A 13,664-nucleotide genomic window follows, 5' to 3' on the forward strand; every position below is an offset into this window, starting at 1 on the left:
CTAGTCTTGACTGATAGAATCATGTTACCCAAAACCATGAGAGAAAATGTTTAGAAAAAGTTACACGTACTGCCAAAGAAGTCCATTTCAGTTTGTTTTCTGCAAGAATAGACCTTAGTATTTGTAGATTTCCATGGTTACCACTACAGTAAACATATTTTACCATGTGTAAACAAAAATATAATCTAATAAGATGCTATCTTTGATAACTGTGATCATTTTGGTCACTATAATTATATAAATTATAGTGAAACTGGGAGTGTCGATATTGGTAAATTAACCTCAATTCTTTTTGTGTTTCCAGAAGTTTCAAGAATTGTTCTTCAATAAAAAGTAGCTCAAAAAATCTACTGGGAGGGGGAGGATATTCTTGGGAAAAAGGAATCTGAACCACAAAATTTTACCTCAGAAGCAAATCGTACAGGTTTGAAACAAAGGTGTGCAAATGACATTTTTCACTTTTGGGTGAAGGGTTCCTTGAAGTTGTATCCTACCTTCCTCTAATTCTTGATTGATGCAAATGAACATACAGAGACAGAGACTTTGCTTTTATGTTTTACTAGTTTTATTAGTTTTTTAAGTTTCATTACTGTGAAAACACATACATTACAGATTTTAATATAGCTCTGGTAGACACCAACAGTGTAAAATAAAGTGTCCAACATTGATCATTTGTGCAATAATGAGAACATGCTATTACACCTGCATATAGTAACTTATCTGCTGAATTACTTACACTATATTTTGAATGCATATCCAGAGGAGAACTGCCCCCTGGTGTAGCCTGGTTTCTCCCAAGGTTTTTCTTCTATATTATCCAAGTTCATATGGAGTTTTTCATTCCTTGCCACAATTGCCTTTGACTTGCACACTTTGGGACTAAAGATTTTGTATTATGTACTTTATATTATGCCGGTTTTGTTCAACTGACCAGGGTGAAGTGACCAAAATCTTAAACCTTGTCATTTATACAGGCAGTGATATACACCAAATTGTAATAAATTGTACAATCCCTTACAGTTTCATAATCCTCTATATCACACCATAAATGAATAACCCCAACTTACAACTACTATATCCAGTTTTTTTTTCTGATACATACAATATTCAAATTGAATTGCTAATGATATATGCTATGGCAAATCTTAATTTCTTGATTATTTATATTGTATTCACAAATAAACTATACTATCACTCAGCTCTTAACTGTTAAATGTGGACAATTAAGCATCAATATCATAAAACTATAGTATAGATTTTAATGCCATGTAAGCATCTCAGGCTTCATCTTCATGGCAAAAACTCTTACAGTCAAAAAAACAAGGGATACTTAAATACAATACTAAAACTCTGTAAAGGTGATTTGAAACAATTGCGATTACAATTCAACACCGACTGTAAATGCACTTTAGATTGATTTAGTTGCTGTCTTCATTCCAATCCTCAGCTCTAGGTAACGATGCTGCTTTTGCAGTTTTCTACCATTTACCAAGCTGTACCATTAGTCCCAAAACAAGGGCCTTAGAAATGGAGAGACAAGATAAAACACATGATAAATATGTCTATATACAAAGTCAACCAGTATATATCTACACTATAATCATATGCTATAGCTCTTAAAACATGTACATTTCATATCCAATGCTCAAAAAAAGTCATAAAAAGTTCATCTTTTGTGTTGATGATGGCTGCATAGTGCCATATTACATTGTCATTGGTGCATTTGTGGTAGTCTTAACTTACGTTCGCTCATTCTCCATAGAAAAGCCCTGGGAATTCAGATGAACCGTCACTTTCTGGTTGCATCTCCGATGCCAGTCATTATGGTTTGTGCATTTTTGAGACTGTTTATTGCATATAAACCTTTGTAACCAGAAAGCACAAAGCACAGCATCACTACATAGTCTTAAACAAACCTGACATTTGCATTTAATATAAATTATATATATATATAATTAAGTATAATGATCATTATAACAATAATTTGTGTAAGAAACAGGCCCAAAGTTAAGTTATTTACTGCTAATGATCTAAGAAATCTAGGGTGGATGTAAAGAAAAATACATTTATGAATAACAATTCTCAAACTTTTGGTTTGTTCCTCACAAAGAGGTTTTGTGACTTCAGAAGACACAAAATATGCCACACAAGTCATATAGATAGACCACTTCCATGGTGTTTTTTTCTTTCATGGTGTTCTTTTTCAAATTTGACAACTCTAGTCTCCATGAAAATGCATGAAAAAGACTGACCAGCACATGTATTGGTGCAAAAAGTATGATGATAAAACAATACAAACCCGTGAACTCCCATAATACAGGCTGGTCTTGTGTAGGACCTCTGCAACACCTTGATTACCTCCTCCAGTAAAAAGTCAGCATCTACCCTAGATGTGGATACACATTATGCAGATAAAATGATTTCGATTTTAGGGACTGATAATACCATACTTAATACTTTGCTTTCCACACATTCATTTAAATAATTCCATAACGATTAAAATGGATGAGAGCCATGTACTACCAATACGAGGACAGGAGGCCAGTATCGGGCCCGATACCGATACCAGTATCGGTATCGGTGCATCCCTAATTTAAATAATTCCATAACGATTAAAATGGATGAGAGCCATGTACTACCAATTGGGGTATTTCATTTGCATCTGCTTGCAAGATAAAATTACAACAGTTCTTTCGAAGTGGCTTTTAAAAATGTTTTGTTTACTAAACAATTTTGTCTATTTTAGGAACTTTATACCTCACTAATGAGTGACTGTGTGTGTAATCAGTGTGTAATCTCACTTTCATTCATACTGAAACTCACTGAATGAAATGTGGTAATGTTTTGTAGAGATTGTTCACTCAAAAATTACAATTCTGTCATCATTTACTCAGCTACATTTTGTTCCAAACCGGTATGACTTTCTTTCTTTTGTGGACACACAAGAACATATTTTGAATAATATTGGTAAGAATATTGTTTCAGTTCCCATTGATTTCCTTTCCATACAATGGAAGTCAACGGGAACTGAAACTGTTTGTCACACCACCATCCTTTAAAATATCTTATTTCACCTTACGCAGAAGAAAGAAGTCATAGGTTGTAACAACATTTTTGGGTGAACTATCACTTGAATTATGTGCTACACTGTTCTTCCTAAAAACTGACAAATTCATATAGAAGATTATTTTCTTACAAGAGTTCTGTTACACTGGGGAGGTTCTGGATGATCTGAAGGGTCCAAAGAGCACACTTCTTTGTCAGACAGCCTATTTTCAGTTTTAACTTTTTCAGTTCAGAGAAAGAACTGAGAAAATGCATTAATGCATCTAAATTCCTTTGGTGAAGTATCTGAATATTGGTCCAGTCGATGCTGATTAGCACTGAGCGTGGCAAGGTGAGACTCAATGTTAGAAAAGATGGTGCAGCGTCTTCACAAAAAGTGCTTATGCAGATACTAAAAAGAAAAAAAAGAAAGAAAAACTGGCATCAGTGTTATTGTGTCTAAAAACCAACAAGAGTAACACTTTACATTAAGGTTCCCTTTGTAAAGGGTTTATAACGGTGTTCATTAATGACTAATAACTCATTTACAAATGCATTATAAATCAGTGATAAACAGTTATAACTGCATGAATAAAAAGGGTGATTTTAACGCAATACCTGCCAAATAGTGAGCGATTTTTTTTCGCATGGTATAAATGCTTAATAAATATATTTATTCATACTTACTTCACTTAAAACCAGATCCCTGATTTATTCCCTGATGCAGCAAATAAATAGAGAATTATAGTGAGACTGAAGGGTGTTGTATTTGTGGTTCTCTCATTTAGCTAGGCTATATCTCATGACTCTCACTTTTCCTTAGGGGTGCTCCGATTGATCTGCTACCGATCGCTATCGGCTGATAATCGCTTTGGGAAGTTTACCTCACATACAGCTCACGAAATCAGGCTTGTGCTGTGTGTAAGCTATTGTGCAACAATTGCCCCATTGTAAAGCAACAAAAAACAAAAGTGCACTGTATTATTAAACATTTAGGTGAGATAATTATATATTTTTGAAAAGATTTCCCCCCATTTTCAAAAAAGAAATTCAGGCCCTGAATGAATTTCTGAAAAATCCTGATTGGAGCATCACTATAAATAATTAATGATAAAAAGTAGGCTTCAAAAGGATCGGTATCAGTGATCGTATCTGCAGATACTGCTTCCTGTGATTGACGATCGGTGATCGGCTCCAGAAATCCTGATCGGAGCACCCTTACTTTTCTTGCTACGTTGCTTGAAGCTGCTCTGTATCTTACCCATGATACTCTGCAAAAGGTCATGATGCCTATCCACTGCAATGTATAAAAACTGAATGAAATTATCAAACTTTATTTCTTAAAAAAAAACAAAAAAAAACATAAGAGGACAACCTTAACTTGATGAGATATTAATCAAGAATTTAAATTTAAATTTAATTCCAATATTAGTTACCCATGAACCTTAATATAAAGTGGACACCATTTTTCCATGAGTTATGAACGCTAGTAACCTGTGAAAGCGAACCTTAATGTAAAGTGGACACACATAAATAATTTGTTTATTAATTATTAATGCACAAACAGAAGAGAGTTTTTTGAGGTGAAATGTATTTAATTGTAGATGCACAGTAAAGACAGCTTTAAACTTGAAAAAAAGAGATTAATTTTTTTTAAAGCGCATTGGAAATGTATTAAGCATGACTTCTCATGAAAAGTGTCTTATGCAAGTAAACTCAGATTACACAATTCAGAGAAACAATCAAGTATTCCACCAAATTATAACCAAGCATCATATCTATAAACCAAAAATTTGATAAATACACGCTGAATAAAGGCACCTATGTATTTACTCTTTTGTCTAATTTAACAGTTTTGTAATTTTAAAAACAATGATGGAAAGCACTGTTACAGAACATAAAAGACACTTTTCATGAGAAGCCATGCTTTGTAAGTTTCCAATGTGCTGTAAAAGAAAAGTTTAATCTTTTTTGTTTCAAATTTAAAGTTGTGTTTACTGAAATAATTAATCACCAATAAAAAAGTAATAATTCATCAACAATTAAAAAAAATAAAAAATAAAATACATTTCACCAGAAAAATGCCATCTTTGTGCATTAATAATTAATAAATAAATGATTTGTGTGTCCACTTTACATCAAGGTTCACTTTCACAGGTTATTAACATCTATAATTCATCTATATCTCTATACATCTATAAATGGACCACCCTACATTAAGGTTCACAGGTACCTAATAAACCACATAAAGTTATAACTAATTAATATCTCATCAAGTTATGGTTGTGCTCTTATGTGTTTTAAGAAAAAAAGTTTGATAATTTCCTTTCGATAAACAAAATCAGTTTTATACTTTGCTGTGGATAGGCATCATGGATAAGATACAGAGCAGCTGGTAAGCAACACAGTAAGTAAAGTAACACGAGTCATGACAGTCTCATAATAGTCTATTTTGTGCTGCATCATGAAATAAATCATGAATCTGGTTTTAAATGAAATAAGTATGAATATATTTATTAAGCATTTATAACATGAGTTAAAAAATCGCTCACTATTTGATAGCTATTGCATTAAAATCACCCTTTTTATTCATAACTCATTATCAATTATTTATAATGTATTTGTAAACTAGTTATTAGTCATTAATGAACACCTTTATAAACCCTTTACAAAGGGAACCTTAATGTAAAATGTTACCTAACAGTTCACTTTTCCTTTACCTGCATATTTCTTCACTGAGTGACAGGTCAAGTGAGGAGACCGAACAACTCCAACAACCTATAGTGTAGCTGTCAGGAGAAAGACTGCAAATCAAATCATAAAAAACATTAACTTAAAGTAAAGCACACTGAAGGATGATAGTGCATGTGTGCATAAAATACATTAAATGTATTTTGAGTCAGTGGTTTTAAAAAGACATTACCTCAGTGAGCTCAGGGTCTGTCTTCTCACAAGAGCACACATCAGTTCAACAAGGAAAGAGTCTGATAGATCTACAAGATGAAACCTTCAAAATCAAATCCAGAACATTACTGTACAGACTAAATAATCAAGACAAACTTGCAATTACAAACAATAAAAATGTAATGACACATTTAAAAAAATGTATCTGTGTACAAATTTGAATAGTTGAATTCAGCGTGGAAAATTTACCTTCAGAGATTTTATACAGAAATAAACTAATGTCAGCCAAGTTTAAACTTTCATCAGTTTCACAGTTTTAAGATTTTTACATTAGGAATACCTGATCAATAGATAAAAGCATGATCAATGTAGGATCTGTTTTGGATCAAAGCACTTACGTTAAATTCTTAAAATTGGGGAGTGCAGGCAGAATCATAGACAACGTTTTACATGTCAATGCGGAGTCAGTGATATACAGTTCGTTCATGCTGTGACAGCACTGAGAGCAGTACAGCAGGGCCCAGCAGTCTATACTTTTCAGTGATACATCACTTAGACTGATCTTATTCCGGGCTTCCATAACTTCTTTCACAAAGTCTGCTTCATGGAGTTCATAGAGACAGTGAAGCCAAAACAGTGTTCTATCCATAATTGGATAATCAGTTCGAAATTCTTCCAAAATCCATTTCTTCAGATGGGTCTGTGCATTTGGATGAACAACCAGACCATGTTTTTTCCTTAGTGTGCGTCTCACATCCTTATTCAACAGACCAAAAGCAAACTGCACCACAGCTGCAAAACGTGGAGGATGTGCATAAGGAGAATATTCAGATGAATTCTTGGATAATAGCTCTCTCACTTTCCTCTGGGACTCTTCTTCTTCCAGAAGGACATAGTAGAGAGCAGTGAAGAACTCCTGAAAGCTGAGATGCATGAAACTGAACATCGTCTCCTGGCTGATTCTTCTCTTAAAGAGGAACTTGCACAGGAATGGATTGCCAGCAGGGTCTGAAACCATTTCATTTACACTTTCCTCATCAAACAGGACTTGTTCTTCCAGCATCCCTCTCTCTGCCAGCTGACCCAGACTCCTCAGCAGGCTCGGGGCAGACTGACTCAAACCCTGGCAGTGATGCTCCAGTAGAGTGGACACAAAGTCAAAGTAGATGGAGGTGGTGGTTTCCAGTCCACTTGTTACATCTGCACCAACTTCAAATCGTTCCTTGATAGTTGTGCAGATGATCCAGCAGATGACAGGGATGGAGCAGGCGGTGATGAGAGTTTCATTTGCTTTAACATATTCATAGGCTTTCCTGAAGAGTTCCTCATTCTGGAAGAACTTCTGAAAGTACTCCTCCACCCCCATCTCAGAGAATCCCATAATCTCAGTGAAACGTTGAGGTCCTTTGAGCAGTTTACCCAGTGTGTCTGTAGCTGTAGATCTGGTGGTGACCAGCAGGAAGGACTCTGGCAGGATTTGACCCCTAAGCAGGGCACAAAGAGTGACTTCAGGTGGAGCTTTTTGAATCGGATCAGTGTTTGGTGACATGTGATAAATGTCCTGTGTGAGTCTCAGCTCATCAAATCCATCAATGATGAACAGCACCTTCTCTGGTGAATGCTGTATTATCTGTGAGATCTGATCTGATGTTAAACTGCAGCTGTTGCTTAAGATCTCTACCAAACTCTTTGTGCCAGAAATGCAGTTTATTTCTTTACACTTTAAATGGAACACAACATCAAACTGTTCTTTGTAGAGGTCATCAGATGCCCAGTCCAGCATGATCTTCTGCACAGTTAAAGTTTTCCCATTCCCTGAATTTCCTTGCAGTATAATAGCACTGGGACTGATTCTGTGGTCACCTGGGTTGAACAGAGAGTTCAAATAGGAAGATTCATGACTGTTCCTGGAGCTGAGGACCTGCTGGAATCTCTCTCCACTGGAGCAGAGCTCTTCTTGTCTCTCTTGTTGATCTCTATGTGTCTGAAGGATCAGAGGTTGTGTGTAGCGCTCAGACAGCAGCACATATTCACCAGGCAGTGAGTTATACTCTGTCACATACTGGTATTCACTGCAGATCTGCTTCTTATATTTGAGAATCACTGAGCTGATTTCTGTAGAAATTATAATTGTTCAAATAGTTAAGTGTTTTTTTTATTTTTTTTTTAGAAATTCTGATTCTAATATAGTAAGAAATTTTAGAGCAGGCAGTAGATACCAACTAAATTATGAGGTGGAAGGAGTGCAATATTTAAAACATATTACTATAAAAATTTGTCAGTCACCTGGGGTTTGTGTTTTTTCAAAGTGTGTGTGATGCCCAGTAAAACCTGCAGAACATCAGATACATCTGATTAACACAATTCACATATATTTATAAACGTTTTACATCCATCCACCCATCCATCCATCCATCTATCTATCTATCTATCTATCTATCTATCTATCTATCACATATATATGTTTACATATATATTCAAGATGCATACAATGCACCTTGTAAGAAAGTGCATATATATATGCACTTTCTTACAAGGTGCAATACTAGGTTGTATGCACTGTAAGCATCTTGAACTTTTTAAAGGGAAGAATACTTTTCCCTTTAAGATACTTTCATTTTTGGTACTCGCCGATACCGATACCTGTATTTTCACAGCATTTGTAATCAAAATAATAATAATACTGGCTACAGAAAAAAAAAAAAAAAAAATGAATCATGTTAGTTGGCTTCATTTAGCAAACAGATATTTCCTTCAGTTATTTCCACACTTAATTATACCAGTTAAAATGTTTTGTATAAGCTTTTGTTACTTTCCCTGTTCATTTTAATGGCGCATTAGAGCTGCTCAATTGCAGCAGCTCAATACTGCAATCACAAAACGTTTTCCTAAAATAATGCAGGGAACCACTCGTTATACATTATAGGAGTACGCGCATACTATTTTAGTGATGTAATTTGCGTCACGTGCACTGTACGTGGACCCTCGCTTATGAGTAAAAACCGAAATATACTTTGGCCTTTAATGTAAAAGCTAAACATGCACAGCGCGCACAGGTTTGTATTGGCGCAGAACGAGAGACACTTACAGCCTAGCGCATTTCACACAGGCTGCTAGCTTCACTTTAAATAAAGTCGTGTATGCTTGACGTTTAAAATAAATGTTGTTTATAGTGAATGCCCCTATAATTTTTGTTTGTTTTATATTTACGATTTAGTTTTAATCCAAATGCGTGCGCTAATGGAGCGAACAGAAATCAAGATCATGCAACAGAAGTGCGTGCTCTGGGACTCTCTTACAGTCAAATAACTTTAGTAACTTGAGCATTTTACTTACTTGCTTTTTAAATATCCGTCCGACCTACAAACTTTCCAGTGATGTCTGTGAGATATTCACTTGACAAGCTCGCGCATCTGTGCTGCTGCTATACAGGCGTGGATATTGAATGTTTAACATTCTATTATTTACTTACATGTACTTCATAGACATCCTTAATCTCTAATATCTCCATTATACTCTCTGTCGTTCTGTTGTCGGCGTTTCTTTTTCTGGACACAGCTCTATTCACACGCTGTGTTGGTATTGGGGCATTTTTACGAGTACGAATACAGGATCGCAGTATCGGACCCGATACCGCATCCTTAGTTTTTGCATGTCTCTTGGTCTGCTCATCACAAATGATCTATTGTATATCTATTGTATGATAGGGTGACCATACGTGCCATTTTCCCAGGACGCGTCCTGGGAAAATGGCACGTATGGTCACCCTATTGTATGACTTAATGACAAATCAAATGAACCAATTTTATGGTGCTTTTTTCCCCATTTGTGTCATTTGGTGTCATTTTGTAGCATTACAGCCTCAGTCCCCATTCATTTCCGTTATAGGAAATGGAGAGGTCAGGATATTATTAAAAAAATTAACCTTTTGTGTTGCACAGAAAAACATGAAGGGGAGAAAATGACAGTATTGTCATCTTTGTGTGAACTATCCTTACACATTTTGCATATTTTTTATTTGTTTAAATAGACATAGAATGTAAACATAAGCATTTAAATTGTAATTGAACAAATTCATTTATCAAGATGAAAAGTTAAGATGAAATACTTAAGCTTTCTATAAGAGCTTCAATGCTACCTGTAAAAGTATACATATTACAGTTCACATGGTATATGGGCCAATTAGTGTGCTCTTACCCAAGTCTCTAAACAGACATGGCTCCTGCCTTTCCAGTTGAGAATAAAAGGCAGATTTAACCTTATCTCCACCAGAGTGCAGCACTTCATAAAGCTCTCTCATTTTCTTCTGGTTAGTATCTGCTGTGCTGATCTTACAGTATGGCTCCCACTCTAGCATGCCACGTGACCGCAGCTCGTCCACTATCGGCATCACCATTTTTACTCTCTGGACAAATGTCGCCCAGTGTTCATCCACAACCCGTGCACCTGGTGGAGAGTTGACAAAATGATAATTGGTCACAAGGAAGTAAGTCCACAAATTTAGACATTCAGCATATACTGGCAGTTTTAAACATCAGTAGTAATTTGGACATTTAAGTCACACTTAAACATTAATTTCATTGCAAACAGATTCCATTGCAAACAGATCAGTCCAAAACAATAGTCAAGTGCACCCTACATAGTATTATATTAACAAATGAACATACATAATAATATTACAGAGTGTTGATAATGGTAAATTATATAATTTTTTATAATTTTATGATTCCTGAATTTTCAATAACTATATTCAATAGTGTAGCAAACAATTATTTGGGCCACTTCACTTTTAATCAGTGTAACACAGACTATTCTGCTGTAGTAACAGTACTTACACTCTGAGTCTTGGTCCATGGTGTCTCAAAAGTGTTTGTGACGTGTTGGAGAGAGCAGTGCTCTAGGAAACCAAAAATAATGCACCTAGTTTGAAATGTCTTCTAACGACTGTTGGAGACAACTTTTATGACACATGGTTAAAGATTGCACTATTGGTATGTGGTAAATTAAGTAGCATGTAAAAAATACTCTGACATGCACTTTAAACCCAAGTGTGGCCTTTTTCTGAATATACAGTTACAAAACAAAATGGTACTGATACAGGAGGGTCTTGAAGTTTAACCACTTAAAATGTACACAAAACAATGACTAATATGACAGACTGTTTTAATTTTAGGACAGTTTTACTTCCAAACTTTTCAAAGTTTAATGGGTAACTTTGAGACCCACTCCAAGACCTGATAGTGCCTGAATAGAGAACACATCTTTCTTTTGAGCCAGCTCCTTTCAATGATCCAGTTGAACCAGTTCTCAAACTGCAGACGAAGACTTGTATTTTGCTAACCAGGAAAAACAAACAAAAGAAAAACAACCCACAACATTCAATCTATTCAAATAATCTCCAAAATATATACTACAATTAGAGAATTTATAACATACAATAATTTAGAAAATGCGAAATTCTAGGACGTGGGAAACATTCAGGGTCATAATAAGAGAAATTATATCTTTAGTATTTTTCAGAAGTGAAAGCATTGCAACATCAATAACACAAGTCAAATTTAAGAGACGTTTGTAAACTAAACAAGTAAAAAGAATTACACTAAACAAGAAAAAGAATTTAGATGACTTTTGGTATGCTCTTTGTTGAGAAATCTGTGCAATGAAAGCACTTAAAAAATGTTACCTGATCCTCCCCAAAATGTGGATTCTAGTTCTGCAGGTCCAGGTAATGTGGTTTATATTTGATCTATCTTTTTTAAATAAAACAACTAACATCAGTGCTGAAGGTTTGTCCTCTACGCCTGCTTTTCTTCAGATAGACAGTGCTATAACTTCACTTCACTTGAAGGAGCTCAATTTAGAGTTGAAACTGCAGGAACCGTAAGACCCTAAGTTATAGAAACATGAGAAACAGGTTGAACCTGAACTTGAAGAAGGCAGTCCTAAAAGTGCCCTAAACGTGCATAGTATAAATTGTTGTACAAGTTAACGCAAGCCATGTGTGAGTTAAAATCAAACAAACTTAGTGTAACGAAAATCTCCAGGAAAATCTCCTTGAAATACAGCAATCCTATGTCACATCCGAATAAAAGTGACAGCCTTCGTGAACAATTTTTTTGATGATTAAAACTTTGCTCTGTTTACCTCCTATATATATATATATATATATAAAACATTTTTTTTTACCTTTTAATTTTAAACTGAAAAACACCTAAGTATGTCCTCAAAACCTAAAGCCTGAAACATGCAATAAACAAGTATATCAATGAAATTAATGCAAATGAAATCAGATAAATGAAATTTATGAACAAATTAAAGTTTAAGCATTAAAATTGAGTGGAAGGGAAAAAACAAGTGCTATACCAAGAACTACCAGCCACACCACTGTTTCCCAACTGTTTCAGCAAATCTTTGACTAACATTTGGTCTACATTTATAAATAAATCAAGGTAAATTTCTCTCTAAATACTTACATTAATCCTTAATCCCTATACATAGTTATATTAAAGGGGTCATATGATGCGATTTCATTTTTTCCTTTCTCTTTAGAGTGTTACAAGCTCTTGGTGCATAAAGAAGATCTGTAAAGTTGCAAAGACTAAAGACTCAAATCCAAAGAGATATTCTTTATAAAAGTTAAGAGTTAGCCACACCTACCTAAAACGGCTCGTTCGAACACGCCCCCACATATCTACCTCACTATGTGGGAAGATTTGCATAACGCCGCCCAAATGTTCACGCAAAGAAAGAAGGCGTAACTTTTATTCTCACTGTAGTATTGTTGCCGCTGCCGCCATGTCCTGAAGACGCTGTGTGCTTCGTTGTGAAAGCGAAGCTACTTTGTTTGGTCTTCCAAAAGAGGACGATATCCGCTTCGTCATGCCTAGAGCTGATCCGTGCTGGTCGCTGAGGAAATACATCAACTTAGTGCTGTGGATCGCCAGCACATTTTATGGAGGACTGTTTACTGATCCTGGGAGAGTTACGTTAGACTAAAATGCCGGCAGTTCTGACTCACGTAAGTACGTTTTCTTTTATCATTTGCCACTGTTGATTCAAACGCGAGTTTTGGGCAGTGTGGATTAACGTTAGCACTTGTTGTTTGTCATTTCTCTGATCACAAATGCAGACAGGGTTTTATGTTTACGCGGCGCAATGCAACGCAACGCGTAAAAAGACAGTATAAGTCATTATAATCAGTAATTATGTCCCCACTGGATGCAACAAATGCCTCGTTTGTAATGGGTTTTAATGTTTATGTCTCGTCGCTCCGGCCGGACACGGCATCAACAGTATGGTGAGGGGCGTAACATTTCCGTCTCACGCTTGAGGTATTCGGCCAATCACAACGCACTGAATAGCTGGCCAATCACAGCACACCTCGCTTTTTCAGACCGATGAGCTTTGTAAAAATCGACGCGTTTCAAAAAGGCGGGGCATAGAGGAGAAACAATAATGTACAGTATGTGGAAAATAATGTGTTTTTTTAACTTTAAACCGCATAAACACATTTCATTACACCAAATACACAAAATAATGTTCTTTTTAGCAGCATCATATGACCCCTTTAATATATTGTATGGTATACATCATTATTTCCAAATGGCATTTCTCCTTTAACATGTTCAAACCTAATCACACTGGTTTATAATGTCAACCAACATATTAGAGGCCATAAGCTAAAAATAACTGTTCTGTTTTGGTGCATCACTAGA

General features: G+C 35.5%; 1 protein-coding gene across 1 annotated transcript; it reads right to left on the reverse strand.

Moving 5' to 3' along the window:
- Positions 1 to 1,407: 1,407 nt before the first annotated feature.
- Positions 1,408 to 11,785, reverse strand: LOC107721722 (NACHT, LRR and PYD domains-containing protein 3-like). Its single transcript, XM_016529874.1, has 11 exons — positions 11,633 to 11,785; positions 10,785 to 10,846; positions 10,147 to 10,395; positions 8,236 to 8,280; positions 6,348 to 8,064; positions 5,969 to 6,052; positions 5,766 to 5,849; positions 3,197 to 3,457; positions 2,300 to 2,386; positions 1,744 to 1,863; positions 1,408 to 1,520 (listed from the first exon to the last, which is right to left on the reverse strand). Exons 2-11 carry the CDS (start codon positions 10,801 to 10,803, stop codon positions 1,502 to 1,504), a joined length of 2,685 nt encoding a protein of 894 aa, XP_016385360.1. The 5' UTR covers positions 10,804 to 10,846; positions 11,633 to 11,785; the 3' UTR covers positions 1,408 to 1,501.
- Positions 11,786 to 13,664: the final 1,879 nt, after the last annotated feature.

Source organism: Sinocyclocheilus rhinocerous, unplaced genomic scaffold (assembly GCF_001515625.1).
Source record: "Sinocyclocheilus rhinocerous isolate Xijiao unplaced genomic scaffold, SAMN03320098_v1.1 scaffold1112, whole genome shotgun sequence".
Lineage (NCBI taxonomy): Eukaryota > Metazoa > Chordata > Actinopteri > Cypriniformes > Cyprinidae > Sinocyclocheilus > Sinocyclocheilus rhinocerous.